General features: G+C 35.0%; 1 protein-coding gene across 1 annotated transcript in view; it reads left to right on the top strand.

Moving 5' to 3' along the window:
* Nucleotides 1-16356, top strand: part of LOC119688178 (uncharacterized protein K02A2.6-like) — a 46677-nt gene extending 30321 nt beyond the window's left edge. The window contains exons 2-6 of the mRNA XM_038102862.1: nucleotides 12632-13027; nucleotides 13076-13734; nucleotides 13819-14308; nucleotides 14387-15204; nucleotides 15274-16356. Of these exons, the coding sequence (XP_037958790.1) occupies nucleotides 12632-13027; nucleotides 13076-13734; nucleotides 13819-14308; nucleotides 14387-15204; nucleotides 15274-16356 (3446 nt within the window). The remainder of the gene's footprint in view (nucleotides 1-12631; nucleotides 13028-13075; nucleotides 13735-13818; nucleotides 14309-14386; nucleotides 15205-15273) is intronic.
* Nucleotides 16357-17194: the final 838 nt, after the last annotated feature.

Below are 17194 nucleotides of genomic sequence, written 5' to 3'. Positions count from 1 at the left end.
TCGGTGCTGGTGTGCTGATGTAATGAATGTGCTGCTCATAAATTTTAATAAAACAATAAAAAATCTTAAAAATAAAAACAAAAACAAAAATTGAAAAATTTTGTTTAATACTGGCAGGAGTAGGTTCCAAACGGTTGCCAACCAAACGAGCACATATGGTACGGCGGTAAGGCGGTGGTGAGTGGTGAATTCTGCACCGCTTCGAACTACAGCAAAAGTTTCCTTCGTTATCTGCTTGTGTGCATTCTAAATTGCAATTTTATTTAATTTACAGCTAATTTGGGTTTCTGATGACAATTGCTGACTCGAAATAGCAAACGTACGAGCAGGAACAAGAAATATTTGCACAGGCTCAGTGCAACTGGAGTAGGTTGTACTCGTACGAAAATGCTTCTTAACTCCTTCTTCGATTGCTTTTATTATTTTGATTTTTGTTCGCCGAAAAACTGATTATTGCCAACTTGAACCGATGCATCCGTTCGTTGTCCATGGCACGGAACTCATTAAACACCAAAAGTAGCAATGCTGGCGCGATGCCAATGCAACATCAGTTCGACAACTCAGCCGAAAGAATCGATTGAGTTGGTGTGGTTGATGAATTGCCGGAGTTTGTAAGTTTGTTTGGTGGCAGGATGGTGTGTTGAGAGAATTCTTTAGCCAAGACCACTTTCACGATATGATATTGTATGTTGCGAATATTGTCAGGCTGCTGCTAGTCCAGTCTTGCGTTCTCTTCGTTTTGTGTTTTAAATGGTTGACGAAAGAATCTTTTAAAGGATGCAATATTTTTGTTTAAGGATTAAAACAATTGCACTTAATATTATTAAAGGTATGTATGTATACATGCATAAGTGAATGAGAAATTAAAATTGGGGACTGGCAACGATTTTCGCTGTCATGTCATGGCAGCTGTCAAAAAAAATGAGTAGAAAATAAAACGATTACAAATACGAGTTTTTTTCGATTTTTAAATATGATCAGTAAAAATAAGATATAAGGTTAAATGATATATGTATATATTTACATATACACATTCATAATATATAAGATATAATATTTAAACTAATTTCTTCTATAGTATTAGCTAGTTAATATATGAAGATGAGAGAGGTATTAAGAGGTTATGCGTTATATCTAACTGCGTGACAAAGCATTGCGAATTGCTTAAAAAACTTCCAAGGATATGCTATAGTTAAGTATTTATTCACACTTTAAATAGTTTACTCATGAACTTTGTATCTAATGAGCGTCAAAAATTAATGTGGAATATTTTCACCGAAAGTACTTCCTTAAGAAATCTAAAATCTGTGATATGACAGCTTTATCTCTTTTGTGATAGATACACACAGTTTTTAAAACATATGACATTTTCGTTAAAATATTGTTGATATTTAACTATGTTTATTTGATTAGGTTCATTAAAAATGTTTCTTTTACATTAATATTGAAAATTAATTTATTAAGTCAAATTCCTATTTAGCCCATATCAACGTGTTACTGAAGTCTTCCCAAAACATTAACCAGTTCTTAACAAACTCTTATTTCGAGTACTGCAGGGTTGTGCAGTACTGATTACTTTTGTAATTAGATTACTTTCAATTCCCACTTTTAATTACTCTGTAATTATAATGGATTTGGTAACGAAATTGATTTTTCACAACTCTGTACACGGATTAGTTAGAAGAGCTACTATTTACGAGCTTCGATTTTTGTTTCAGTTCTTTTAATTCAATCGAAGATATACTATGAGTTTCTTCTTATTCCCAGAAAACGATACAACCGGTTAACTGACGATAGGTGACGTTTTTGTAGAAAGTTAACGGAAACTTCATGAACATAACGACTATGACAAAGAGCTTGGTAATATATAGACCACGATTAAGGACTTTTAACTTAGACCAAAGATCGTCTACAATTGTAAAATAAGAAGGATAGTCTGGTCACATGGAGTCACTCATATGCAATGAAAAACAAAATATTTATTTATGCAAACAAGTATTTCATCAACACTTTTTGATAAGTTCTCGCAGTTTCTACTCAAAATGTGTTTAAATATACAAAGACTTGCCTTTTTTTGTGCTTCATGCTTACTCCCCTAACTCTTTATAAAAGGAAAAGTAGTAAGTAATTGACTGTTAATATAATTAAGCTGACGTGTATAAAGGATATTGAGAGTTTGCAAGGCATTTTCTTTCTGTGTGTTCACTTAAGTCAAGAAAAAATTACTTGAAATCGAATCCCGTCACTTCCTGATGAAAGCGATAAAAAAGTATGAATCACTTTTTCCTTGTGAGTAGTGGATTAATTTAATATTGTTCATGTCCTTATATACAATTCCGTATCTGTATTTACAAACGCATAAATATATATATTTATATATGTATATAAGTATATAAGTATAAATCTCAATCGTATTAGCACTTGAAACCTTAAATATGCTTTAAATTATTTAGACAAGTGGGCGGGGCAACGCCGTTTAAGTGCTGCCAATGTCACTAGCACGCAAAATAAGTTTAGGGAAACACAAATGCTGCTGTTTACTCAAGTACCGCATGAGATACAAGTACGTAACATTATTACGTGACTTGTTAACGTTATTTACGTAACAAAGATATTGATGCCAAACGCATACCGAAACCGTTGTGTGACAATGGCATTCTTTAGCTGCTGCAAAATTTTAAATACGAGTAGAAACTTCGAACTGAAGAGTTAAAACTGAAACTTGAGGAAGGGAAAGGAGATGAAAATTTCAAAACACCGTGATATAGAAAGTACTAGTAACGCTAAAAAGCAAACAAAAGGAATAGAGGAAAGTGTAGGAAGCTGAAATGTAATAGAGCATAGGTAGACTGAACTATGAGCTGAGGTGAAGAGGTTCAAGAGTTGTGATGTTTTAATATGGCGTTGTAAGTGGAGTGGCATGCAACAGGTTAAAATGACGTGCAAAGTGCGAGAAACAGTGAAGAATCAATAAACGAAACGAAACACCAAACAGCAGCACAAGCCAAATCAGTAAGCCACTAAAGGACCTATGAAGAAATCCTAACAGAGAACAAGTATAGGAGGTGAGTAAGTGGCAGGAAATAATGGGTGAAACTGTAGCGGGGCAGTGAAAAAATGTTGTTCTCTAATTAGCGTTCGTTGAAGCAAAACATGACACGCAACTGACACAAGTTATGCACGGTATTAACAGCTCCCACGGAGCAAACATGGAACCAAATCCAAAAATCTTTAATGTTGCATGCAGGGTTGAGAGGTAGTACATAGACACTCAAATTATATTAATTCCTCAGATGTGTTAACCAATAAAAAAAAACAATAGAAACTGTAGCCCTAGAAGAACAGTGGTATGGAAGCCGGAAACTTACATTTACTCTAACGGAAGCATTCCACATTACACTAATAACGACGCAATCTTCGAGATGAAGATTATATATCAAACATCAAACCTTTGTGCTGTTTCGAACGTGACTAGAATTAATTAGAGGGACTTAATACTTATTGATTTTCAAATGAAAGAGTAACAAACAAAATAAAGGAATAGTGGAAAACATATAAAGAAAATTTAGTGAAGCATTATTATTAATAGGTGGAAAATATTGTGCACAGTGAATCAGGTGATCGAATTTATAAGGTAGAGGGATTGGCGAACTTTGAGTAAGAGATTTGTATAAAGCATTTTTCAAACCTTATTGGAAGTTGAGATAAGTTATAAATATATTTGTTAAAAATCTTCAAATATTCTTCCATTTCAATGTTTTTTGTAAGAAAGTTTTCTAAGTGTACTGCACTATGTGTACTTTTTCAAATTTTGATTACAAAATTATGCTCAAAAGGAAACAAGAAATATGAACCACGAGAAAAAGTACACATAAGTAAAAAAAATGTGGAAATATCTCTCTTAAGGTATATTAAGAAAGTGCAGAATTTAAGAGAAAACGGGAAAAATTATAATTAACGCCGAGCTAAAGAAAAGAAGAGGGGAAAAATGACAACAGGATAAACTGTGAGGTATTATAATAAATAGTAATTGTGAAAGACTTGAATTGGATCGGAAGTTTCTGAAACGGTACAAGCACAAGAGACTTAATTGTTCCATTGAGCTCGGTACGAAGCGATCAAAAAGTTGCAAATTACTAGAACATTTTTTTCGCAGAGATATTCACAATGCAAATAAGGTCGAGATCAATATGGTAGATGGATATAATAGACCGCGTAGTTGTCTTCTACACATATAGGTAGCATGTCAGTCAATAAAATTATTACCATACATCAAATAATATTCAAAATATTACTTTCTGCTATTTCGAAATAATAATCGCAATGTCTGTATATATTTCATACCTAAAAGGATTCCCATTAGTTTCTATAGAAAGCGATACACCTATTTTCGAAATCAGTAGTCAAACTTGCATTTTTTTGGATTGTGACTTCAAGATTTACTGCATTAGTTACCTTCTCATAATTGCCAAGAACCATTCTATTTAACGCTGTTCTCTGGTCATGGTTTTCGAGCAAATTTTTGATAGCTTCTGGTAACCAGGCTCCAGTATACACTTAAGCAGTTATCGTCTATCTCGTTTTTAAGGAATAACAGTTACAGTTTTTTCTCTAGTAAACTAAATTGACATAATTTGTCATGATTTCAATGATTCTCAAGGATAGTGTACAGCCCTTAATGTCACTTCTCTGTTTGTGTCTTAAGTTCTTGCATTGACATATGGCTATATCTCAGTATCTTGTCACATACAGAGCTGTTGTACCAAATTTAGGCATGCTCTCTACCTACAGGCTCCAGTTCATTGCAGTATTTGGTCTATATCGAGATAACTACAATTAAATGTTCCATATATCAATGCGCTGAACCATATTTAGTCTGGATAGTAAGAGATTAACATTATGTGTTGCCAATCATAAGATGAATCATTGAAACAAATAAACTCATACGTACATAGTCGCCAAAGATGACTACCTCTCTAAGCTGTAAGCACATATTTTGTTTCGAATTTGCTCAAACTTTTAGCTATTAGCCCAACTATTGGTACTGAATTGTCCCTATTGAATGGAAGGATAATTATTATGAAATAAATTGAAGAAGATACATATTCAAATCGGTATTGATTTTCATATATGTAATTACTATATTACCACCATTGTACAATTAGTACAATATTTAAAGACAACTTCAAATCCAACTTCAACTTCAACTGCAATTTTACTATTTTCTAGCAAATTCTTGGAATTTTATTCCTTCTCTGTTGTTCCATGAAGGACGATTGGAGGCGTACTGTTAAAGTGTGTAAAATAATTTATGGTTAATTAAAATTTTACAGAATTGAATATTGCGCGTAGTCAAATCATAAACAAAAAGCAGAAAAGAAAGAAAATTGGTTTAACCGGCGAAATTAAGGCATTGAATCCGTGTACGTCAGGTGCGTTTGGGTGGCAACGACGTGGCGGTTTTCCACGAAAGAAGGCGGTTAAAAAATTGATTTTCTTGGATGTAATTAAATCGCGAAAAATGTGTTCATTAATTAAAAAGCACGACAAGCAAACAACAATAAACATGACAATAACAACAATAACAACAATAACAAAAACAAAAGAAACAGTATTGCCACACCATCGGCAACAACAACGAGTTACTACTAACTGAAAGTGGTGCAAAGGTGGCAGTGTGGCAATGTGGCATTGCAGCACTGTGGCAATGTGGCATGTTTTTATTGGTGAGCTCGTGCAATTCATTACGAGCTTTGGCAGGTTCACATTTTTTATGCATTTTTGTTGCTTTCTTGCAATGGCGACCGACGCTACTGCTTCTGAACAGTTTTATGGCAACTTTATTGCATGCCTTGTGCGCAAATTGAAACAACAACAACGACAACAACAACAACAACAGCGACAACACTAACAGCAACAGCACAAATAAAAGCAACGACAACAACACAAATTGTTGTTAACATTTTGAAACCAACATAAACCGCGCACCGATTCCGAACCATGTGGATAACTCTTTGGTGCTTGACTTAGTACCGGTGAGCCTGGTAGCGAGAGTGCAACGTTGAAGGTGGTAAAGGGTTTCGATTAGCATTGCTTCATCGCTCCATTGCTCCATTGCTGCATGTGGTATGTTCCCTGTGCATGCTCATGCTCCATCGCACCGCCACCACCGGTAGTACATCGTATGTGCGTGAGTTTTAGGGCCAATCTTGCTTATTTGTAAATTAACAACTTTGAGATTTGACCGACGGTAAATTAATATGCTAACAAATTTCTTTGGTTGGCTCGAAGACGCAAGTCGTGGATATGTTCGCGGGTCGCTAAAATTTGAATGAGTTACGATTTTGGTGACGCGTTATTTAAGTTGCGAACTATCGTCTAAATTTGCCGCAAGCATTCCTAGGATTGTATGTGGAAAATGGATGTAACGCTTACCCACCAAAAGTGTAGTTCCATGCCGTTGCCGTTGTCGTTGTCGTTGTCGTTGCCGTTGATGCCACTGGTTACGTCACTGTCACGAGAACTTCTGGCCAATGTGTACATTCCTGACTTGACTTTAGCAAATTAACACAATTTTGTACACAGTTTCACACTAGCACAATTGCAGTGGATTGCGTTGAAAGTTGACTTTAGTTGGCTTACTTAGCGCTGTTTGACTTTGTTTTGCTTTGTTTCGATTAAGTAAAATTACTCCACTGTTTCACTGCCTTACTACTTTGCTGCTCCACTACCCCACTAGTCCATTGCTTACCCGATGCTCTAATGCTCGAGTGCTTACCTATTAGATTTGCTGTTGTGAACCTAGCGCATTTGTAATGCGGTATGGAGCGGCGTGGAGCGGTGCGGAGCGGTGCAGGTAATGTTTATTTGCTATGACGTTGCAGTGCTAAAACGCCACGACGACAAGGATTAATTGCTTTCCATAAATTCAGTGCACTTAAGTGATTTACATGAAAGTCCATGAATGTGTTGCAAGTACCTCAAGTACATTTTAAATACCTGCCACCACGCACTCTTTGCAGTGCACACAGTTCACTCAGCGCTCTAACCCTGTCCATGTTCTGTATGTTGTGTTTGTTCATCTACTCTCAGCCTACGAAGTGCCGGTGCTTAAGCACGTCCAACGAACACAAATGAGTTCATTTAAATTATTGCAATTCGCGCCTGCTTAAGTTAAAGGAACTGCCGCATTGAAGCGGGCAAAAATTTGCAATTTAAATAATTTTGGATGAAATTGAAATCACACATTAGCAAGGGAAAAATATTTCACTAAAGTTAAAAAATGGGTTTAGAAGGAAAAATTGACGTTTTCCTCGTTTTGCTAATTTACTTCAGTCCATAGTGGGGAAAGCAACCCATCCACATGTATGTCTTTGGACAAAACAATGATAATTAAAGAAACAAACATTTATTTAAACGTTGCATTCTTCTTGGTAGATACTCTCTTCCTAGACGAATAGTACATCGGAAGAAAAGTTGCAAACTAATTTATGGCTATGGCATTTGCTTGGTAATGATGTATTTAGTAGCTCCTGCCTCTGTAGATATTTTCTTAACCGTTGAGTTAAGAAACAAAAACATCGAATTTTCATATTCATATTGATGCAGAATTTTCCTAATATGACAGAGTCGACAGAGCACACAACCAAAAAAGTAGTAACTTTTGTGGTCGTTGACTTATATTTTAATTAAATAACAACTGAGAATACCTAGAGAATGGATAATACTACACTGCATAATCCTCTTCGGAAATATATTTTCTAACTTTAACGCTATCGGGAAGTACTGATAAACTACAGTAATCCATTGATTATTATCTATGCATTATTTAAGAGGTTTTAAAGAAATGAAGTCTGTTGAGTTTATTCTCTTATCCTATGTGAAAACACGTTTTCTCAATTTATGTGAACTCTACACACTCACAATGTGCACAATTTTTCCAAAATGCACAGATGAGTTAGCACACGGGCATAATGAGAGTGGAAACTATTGGGAAGTGCTGCTAAACTTCAGTGACCCCTGATTATTGTCTCAACATTACTGGAAAGATTTTGAAGGAATGAAACCCATTAAGTTGTTTATCTTATCATTCGAGGTGTGATCGAAAAGTATGGATAATTCATTATATTTTTTAAATGTTTTTAATTTTACTCCACCTTCTGCAACCCCTTTTGATATTATGCTCATCTCATAGTATTTTTCAAATTAAGAAATGTCTTTTAGTTAGAGTGTAAAAGCCAATTTACCTTTCCTGTTATTTCTCATTGTCAAAAAAAAATTGTAGAGCGTTACTTCCGGCAATGATGATAGTTGTGATAAGACAGTGTGACAATATTATGTTTTGATAGTGTTTCGATTATATATTGATCAATTAACTTCTTCTAATGTCATTAGCAAGAATTTCACTTTCTTTCAAAGTAACATATTTAATAATAACTCTGCCATCGTTTTTAGCTCGAAAACCGTTATTTTCCATATTTGGTTCTGATGAGTTAATTTTTATTTTCAAGTCTTTCTTTGGGTCATCACCTAACTGTTTCTTTATAGGTTTCACTGTAATTGATACATTAGATATATTATCCGATTTAAGTTTCGCTGCATAAGATTCTTTCTTACCTTTACATTAAGTAAATTGTTTTAATATTTCAGAAAAAATCAGTTCAGAACAGAGCCAATTTAAATCAAATAAGTCATTTTGTTAATATTAGGGTTTCCGTCGGGTGAGGGTAAAGGAGTTCTGGTGCTTTTAACGATGCTTAGTTATTAAAAGTCTTCAAATGTTTAGTTTTAGATTAGATTGCTTTTTTTCAGTTTTGGGCATTCACAGAGAGTAAGTTTAAACGCTTCAAAGTACGTTTTTAAGAAAAAGTGGGTGTTGCAATAATTTTTAAAAGGTTCACTTTGTTAAGATGTCAGTTCAATCTATATTGAAAGATTCTTGTTGCTGATAATGATGAATAATAACAATCATTATTAAATTTAAATTAAAAGAATCCTTAAGATTACATGATCCAGTATTTAAGAAAACATTATAGGGAAGCCGATGCAGAGAGTCATACACGGATATTGTTGAGAGATTACACAAAAAAAAAAAACAAAAAAAAATATATGATGTCGAATACTATCAAATAAGAATAAAATGATACAATAACGAATAAAGGGGGTTATGGAAGAAAGTAGATATTAAAACTACCATACGAATCAATAGCGCATCAGTTACGATTTGCTGGACATATAATAAGTGCAAGCAATAACTACCCATCATATAATACAACGATTTGTTAAGAGAACCATTACGACTATGAACATGAAAAATTGAAGTACGATAACGAAACGTAAGACGGAGAGTAGCTAAGGTCGGATGCAGGCAAAGACCCAATGTTGCTTGTATGACCAAGCTTGATGACAATACTCATATAATGCAGCAATACAGATTCCTGCAGTAAAAATTAGTGGTGCTATACAAATATTGACACAATTCTTCGTATTCCATTTATTGAGATTTGATAAGGTTGCTTAGCTATTTCAATTGAAAATGATTTGATATAATAGTTTAGTTAGGCATTTAGTTAGGGTCTTTTTCAAAAATTGACTTTAATGAAAAAGATGTAACCTCTACAATATATGAACCCCCGGAGTCAGATTTCATATTACTTTATAGTATATAAAAGCAATTAAACCCTTACATATTTGCGGACAGACTTGAAGTTCTTATTCCCGTCGTAACTCTAATAAATTCAATTAAAATAAAACTAATTTTAGGAAACTTATTATATATGATAATTGCATTTTATAAAATAAGAACAGAAATGTGTAAAATTCTCACTTTTTATGAGAAATAGCGATTGATTCATTTACTTATTACCTTAAGTAAACTAATTAAGGATTCATAGAAGTGAAGAGGTTACAGAAGTTGAGGGATTACTGAAATGACAATAGAATAATTTTGATTAAAATGGAACTCACATTACCTCGATGACCCAATTGACCCATACATACACTTGAAATTCATGAAAACACTGTTCGCATTGAAGAAAAAGTAAACAAAATATAAAATTTCCTATAAAAATTCATAAGCGATTAACTTTTGTGAAAACCTCTGAAGAGTTCCACTTCCAATGATTGAGGGATGAGCACGGTAAGTGAGGAAGTTCAGCAATTAAGCAGCAATTTCAGAAACTTATTTAGTTGAGACGAGTTCGGCATTGCAGCTGCATCGACCGCCACTGCTGTCAGGAAATTCGTGCTCATTTACCGAACTCGCAAAACAAACATCCGCAGTGGAACTCTGCTTTCAGTTGGACTGTGTAACTTTGCTAATCTACTCTAATTTGCCGCATTCTATCGCACTTACCATCACTTTTAATGAACCTCATCTTTCGCAACTCTATGCTCTGCGTACAGATGTGCTGCTAATCCTTCACTTTTGCCGTATTCACTACGCCATAAATTAATTCCTTTTTCGTTGCTTCCATTTTGTTTTTTCTTGTGCTGTTTTCTCATTTCGTACCTTTTTATATTTCTTGGTCAACCAACTTAGTTCGTAACGCAATTCAGTGAAAAAGAAGGCAACCAGCAAAAAAGAAACATGCAGAAAACACAAAAAAAGGAACCCAAAGTAAACAGAAAATAAGTTAAACATATTTTCTGGGAAGAGAAATGAGAATAAAGTGAAGAACGGAAAAGTACAAATTGCGGCAAATGCAGTGATTACCACCACAAGCCACTGTTCCTTGCACCTGAAAAGTAGCACTAGCACCAGCATCAGCACCAGCACCAGTATCAGCGCCAGCGACAATACCGTCAGAAGAGAATAGAAGTTAGTATGGAAACTGAAGCGGTTGAACGGATTGTATGTAGTATTCATCTGTCGACAAAGTTTGAATTTACATTCTTGTTCTAGTTGAAGTTATCCTCAATAACCCCAGATATCTTCCTAGTCGTACTTTTCGTCATGGTGCAGAGTTACCTCGTACAGATTGCAACAAACCAAATATTTCAACTCAGTTCAGTCAAGTTTGGAAGTGTTTTTTCACTTTTTCAAATTTTTTTTTTTAGAAAGCTCACTTCTTACCTCTACTCGGATGTACTATTCAAACTCCTTACCCAAAACACATTTGTGTATAGTTCTGCATCAGGAACACTTTTTGCTTCTTAATTTGTGGCATTTCGATTTTTAAGCTGTTTAGCTTTGGTTCTTTGTGTGTTGTGGTTGGATACATTTTTGAATTCATTTGGAACTATTTAATAGTAATTTGAAATGCAGAATCCTGAAATGAATGCGAATATAAATTTAAGAAAATATCAGTACTCACCTTTTGCCACTCTGCTACGATTCAAAGAAAAGATCTTTATATAAAATCTCCATTTAGCTTGTGGCTTGCGGAAGTTTGCGGAAATTGTACCTTCCATCTTCAATCTAGAAATAGTGGTTGTTTCTCTCAACTAATAGAATAAAGTTCTTATGTACTTCGCAATAGAATACTTGTTGAATGGAAAATAACGAAATATTTTTTAAGCCGCAGAAAAGTTTGCAATATTTTCTTAAGTCTAAGCTTCTTACTATCTATATTTCTTACCTAATATTATTCCTCCATTATTCCAAGAATATTGTAAGAATTTTCATTGAAACTTTTAAGTAGAAATTATTTTTCTATGCAGCAATGCAACACTCACAATTCAAAAGTGTGCCTCATCATCCTATTCGGACCTATTCAGAGGGAAAGCAAATAGCTCTTCCAATTAAGCTTGGATTAGTTCATATGAAATCCAGTTGAAGTAAAATTTTATTGTTCTGCTACAATATCATCAATTAAATGAAATAGATTCTTCTTTCTGAAAAAGTTCAAAAAAAGTAAAAGGATCCAGGCGGTCGGGTATCAGTAACCTCATGTATTTTATTATCGAATTAGTTCTAAGGAATTGGTGCTTTTCGTTGTAGAATTAAGTTTTAAATAATTAGTTTTTGTTGATATGATGGTCTTTTGCGGCTTTTCTTTAATAGCACTGAAAGCTAAGGTTTGAGGCATCCTCCCACTGAATTTATGTTTTTCTCTAACGATTGAAGGCGTACATATTGCTTTAAGAGGTTCCTTTTAAAAAAATCTGTCAATGCTGTTATAATCTAGTATGTTTTGCATTAGTTTAAGCAATCTTAAATAATGAAATGTAAACAAAATTTAGTTAAATATAAACTGTCAATGTTGTCGGTTGTATTTACTTCAGTTGGCGACGAGGATAAAAATCTGCAAGTATTCAATCGCTTTCACGCTTATTTCGTACCGTTCAATTTTAAATACAATCATGCCGGGCGAAAGTGAAATTTATAAGCAATTGCTTAAAGAACAACAAGAGTTCTCAAAAAATTTACTGAAACAACAACGTGAGTGGATGGACTCAATGTTTCAAAAACAAGGTGCTGCTGGTGTATCTGAAAGAAATAACAACATTGTTCCAGTATTTCACAAATTTTCGAAAGAACAGCAAACCTGGGAATCATATTTAGAACAACTTAACCAACATTTTTTAGCATATTCAGTTCAGTGCAGTGAAAAACAAAAATCATTTTTCTTGTCTTGGATTGGCACAGAAAATTTTGAGCTGTTAAAAAATCTTTTCGGTAACACGAAAGTACAAGAACAATCTTTCGAAAATTTAACGGAAAAACTAACGGATCATTTCCAGTCGAAACGACATGTGGTCGCTGCACGTTACGATTTTTTCAAAAGGGAAATGAAGCCACATCAATCATACAGAGAGTGGGTAGCAGATCTCCGCGGATTGGCAAGAGAGTGTAACTTTTCGTGCTCAGCCCAGAATTGTTTACACAATTTCGTGGATGATATGATTCGTGACCAAATTATTATACGTACACCTCACGATGCAGTGCGCACGGCTGCGTTCCAAAAGCCCCAGCCAACACTTGCTGATGTTTTGCAGATTGCAGAATTGTACGAAACAACCACTAAAACGGTGGCAACAATTAAAGAACAAACGATCGAAAACTCAATGCCTGTTAATTCAGTTGGTACAATTATAAAAAAACCGGGTGTTTTCAACAATAACAATAATAAAGTAAAATTCAAATCATGTTCTGGCTGTGGAAACTCTCATGCAAGAGAAAACTGTAAATTTAGAAATGCTGTTTGCAATAGATGTAGCAAAATTGGACATATTGCGCCAGTGTGCATGTCAAAACAAAACAAGAACAACAAACGTAGTTCAGGTGATGAAAACAAGAAGAAGGATTATCGTCGTAAAAGTCACAACATTGGTACTGTTGAAACAATTAACAGTTTAACAGGTATTGTAAAAACTGAAAGCAATAAGAATTACATTGACTTGGAAATTTGTAATAAAATTGTGTCTTTCCAAATGGATTCTGGTGCAACAGTTTCTCTAATAAATAAGCGAACATTCAAAACTCTAAATTGCCCAAAGTTGCGAAATTGTACAAAAACCTTATTTGGTTTTGGCAAAAATGAAATTCCAGTGCTTGGTGAACTTTGCGTAGATATCAAATGTGGCGGAAAAGAAAGGGAAGTGGTAATCGTTGTCGTGGATGTCGAAAACTGTAACAATTTATTCGGTTTCGATTTATTTAAAGAATTCGGGTTTGAGATTCAACAAATTTGTAACTGTGAATCAGTTAGTGAATCACACAGAATTAGCGAGCTGTGTAAGAAATATGGTGATATTTTTGAACCAGCTCTTGGCACAATAAAAAACTTTAAGGTCAGTATTTTTTTAAAGCCAAATGCACATCCGAAATTTTACAAAAGCCGACAAATACCATTTTCGCAAATGTCACTTTTCAAGAAAGAAGTCGATCGATTGACAAATGCGGGTATTTGGAAACCTGTGAAGTTTTCCCAATGGGCTTCGCCTATTGTACTAGCGCCAAAAGCTGATGGTTCCATAAGAATTTGTGGGGATTTTAAACAAGCAGTCAATGCGCAAATTGACATTGAACAATATCCTTTGCCCATACGCGAAAGTCTTTTCCATAAAATTAATTGCGGTCAACATTTTACAAAAATCGACCTTAAGGACGCGTATTTACAAATGGAACTCGACGATGAAGCAAAAACAATAATGGTTGTCAACACTCCACTTGGGTTATTCCAATACCAACGTTTACCGTTTGGAATTGCAAGCGCTCCAGCTATATTCCAAAGATATCTTGAGCAGTTACTTCAAGGCGTAGAAGGTTGCGGTAATTATCTCGATGACATCATCATCTCCGCACCTACATTCCAACAACACATCAGCCGCCTAGAACAAGTACTTCGTATTTTGCAACAAAATGGTATCAGGTGCAAGCAAGAAAAATGTTTCTTTCTGCGAGATAAAATCGAATATCTCGGGCGTCAAATTAGTGCAAAAGGTATATTGCCAGATGAGTCAGGACTAAAAGCAGTCAAAAACCTGCAGCCGCCTAAAGATCTAAAGCAAGCAGAAGCATTCATGGGTAAGGTAAACTACTACCATAATTTTATACCTAATTTTTCGCAATTATCCGCGCCAATCAACATGCTGCGCCGAAAAAATGTTAAATTCACATGGGGTACAGCACAACAACAAGCATTTATAGCTCTTAAAACGCATATTCTCAATGCAGCGCAATTAGCACATTATCAGGAAGATTTACCGTTGGTTCTAGCTACAGATGCCTCCTCCTATGGCATAGGAGTCGTGCTCTCGCATACGTACGTTGACGGTACAGAAAGGCCTATTGCTTTTGCATCTAAAACTCTCGACATTCATCAACGACGATATAGTCAGATAGAGAAGGAAGGACTAGCTATCGTTTTTGGAGTCAAGCGTTTCCATCAATATTTATACGGAAGAAGATTCACCTTGGTTACTGACCACAAACCTCTTGTTAGCATTTTTAATCCAATTCATCAGTTGCCGTCGATGACGTCACATCGTTTACAGCGATGGGCTATTATACTAATGGCTTATCAGTATGATGTTCGGTATCGTAAAACTACTGAGCATGGAAATGCTGATGCTTTATCTCGTTTACCTGTTGGTGAAGATAAAACTTTTGATCATGAAGAATCCTGTTTCAACATCAATGAACTTAACACACCTATCGACGCTGAAATAATTCGTCAGCATGCCAAAAATGACCCAATTCTTCGCCGCGTTTATTTTCTCGTTACAAACGGTTGGCCTGAAAAGCTAATGCCTCAAGATGCTGATCTTCGATCATTTTTCAATCATCGCTTTGCTTTAATACTAAACAACAATTTGCTTTGCCTCCAGACGGAGTACAACCGGGTTGTCATTCCAGCCTCCCTTAAGCAGAAAATTCTTAAACTTCTTCATGATGGTCATTGGGGAGTATCGAGAATGAAACAGCTAGCTCGACAACATGTCTGGTGGACTAATATTGACAAAGACATCGCACAATTAACTGAAAATTGTGATGTGTGCAAAATTGCAAATCCTGTTCACACACGTGAATACTTAAGCTGGCCTGAAGCTGATCGACCTTGGGAGAGAGTACATATCGACTTTGCTGGTCCATTTTGTAATTCAATGTGGCTAATTTGTGTCGACGCTTTCTCGCAATTTCCGTTCGTTGTACAACTATCTACAACAACAACGGTTGACACCGTATCAGCATTGTCTTCTATATTTTCTCTGGAAGGTATACCAGAAACCATCGTAAGTGACAATGGTCCGCAATTTACAGCTGAAGCATTCAAACAGTTTTGCTCAAAACTTGGCATCAAACATATAACAACAGCGCCGTTTCATCCAGCCTCAAACGGGTTAGCCGAACGATTCGTCAGATCTTTTAAAACTGCTGTTCAGAAAAACATTGACGATGGATTGTCTCTCAAATTCGCTGTATCAAAATATCTTGCAACATATCGTGCAATGCCGAATGCTGAGGGTAAATCACCTGCAGAACTTTTACATGGAAGGCCTGTTCGTACCTTGTTGAGTCAACTGTTTGAATCGCCTAGGAAGCACCTTGAAGCTTCGAAACGGAAAATGAAATTCAGTCTAAAGCAACCCGTCTTCGCTCGAAACTACGCAAGAGGGGAAAAATGGATAAAAGGAGTTATTGTGAAACAACTTGGTAAAATGGTTTACCGAGTGAACACATCTTTTGGTTACATCAAACGTCACGTTAATCAGCTTAAAACTAGAAGTAGCTCTGACCTCTCTTCACAACCAATTTTCATCAATTTCATCAATGCCACACCGCCTTCATCTAGCCAATCAACATTAATGCCTAGTGAAGAACGTTCTACCGAAGTAGTTCAACTTCGAAAAAGTGGTCGTATTCGGAAGGATGTAATTCGATTTGAATCCGACGATTTCAGGAAAACTTAAACCTTGTCAAAAATTAAGGGCGGAGAAAGTGTTATAATCTAGTATGTTTTGCATTAGTTTAAGCAATCTTAAATAATGAAATGTAAACAAAATTTAGTTAAATATAAACTGTCAATGTTGTCGGTTGTATTTACTTCAAATGCGTTTTTGATTACTGCCTATTCTGCAGTCAACTACAGAATAGTTATAATTACTATTACTTACAGCATTTTGAAACACCCCAGACAGTAGATTCCATGCTATAGTGCATAGTTGAAGTGATTGTTGCAAGAGAAGAAGTTCAGAGTTAATAAACATGATAACCTGCCGTCAATGTTCAACATCACGGTGCTATTAACACGCGTATTGATATTCTGTGCTGATAACCATCCGAATTAAATTCAGCGGGAATCAATTAAAGCTGTATTTTTAGATATAGTTTTATCCCTGGTGGCTGTTTTATGCGGAAGTAAGAACCAAAATGGAAGAATGAATGGAATTTTAGTAAATTCTAAGCTCTTAAATGTTGCATTTCAGTTGATAGTTTATATTTTAACTAATTGTTGCAATTTAAAAGTAATTTCCAAACACATTTAAGACATAAGTCGGTATCAATTAAGTAAATATACTAAAACATAATATTAATACGTAACTTATAATTGGCACCTAAGGAAGTTAAACAATTATTGTGAGATTGGATTTCTTTGTGTGTTTACATGTTATTTTATCTGTAGCATATGCTTAAACTTTTGTAGAAGATTTTCTAAATTTACAATTGCTAAGAAGAGCAATATCCTGAATCACTATTTCTTTGTTTTTATGGATTGAGTCGTATAGTTTAGTTAGTATCATACGAATT

This window comes from Teleopsis dalmanni, chromosome X, assembly GCF_002237135.1.
Source record: "Teleopsis dalmanni isolate 2A chromosome X, ASM223713v2, whole genome shotgun sequence".
Taxonomy (NCBI): Eukaryota; Metazoa; Arthropoda; class Insecta; order Diptera; family Diopsidae; genus Teleopsis; species Teleopsis dalmanni.
This window is presented reverse-complemented; position numbering and strand designations above follow the sequence as displayed.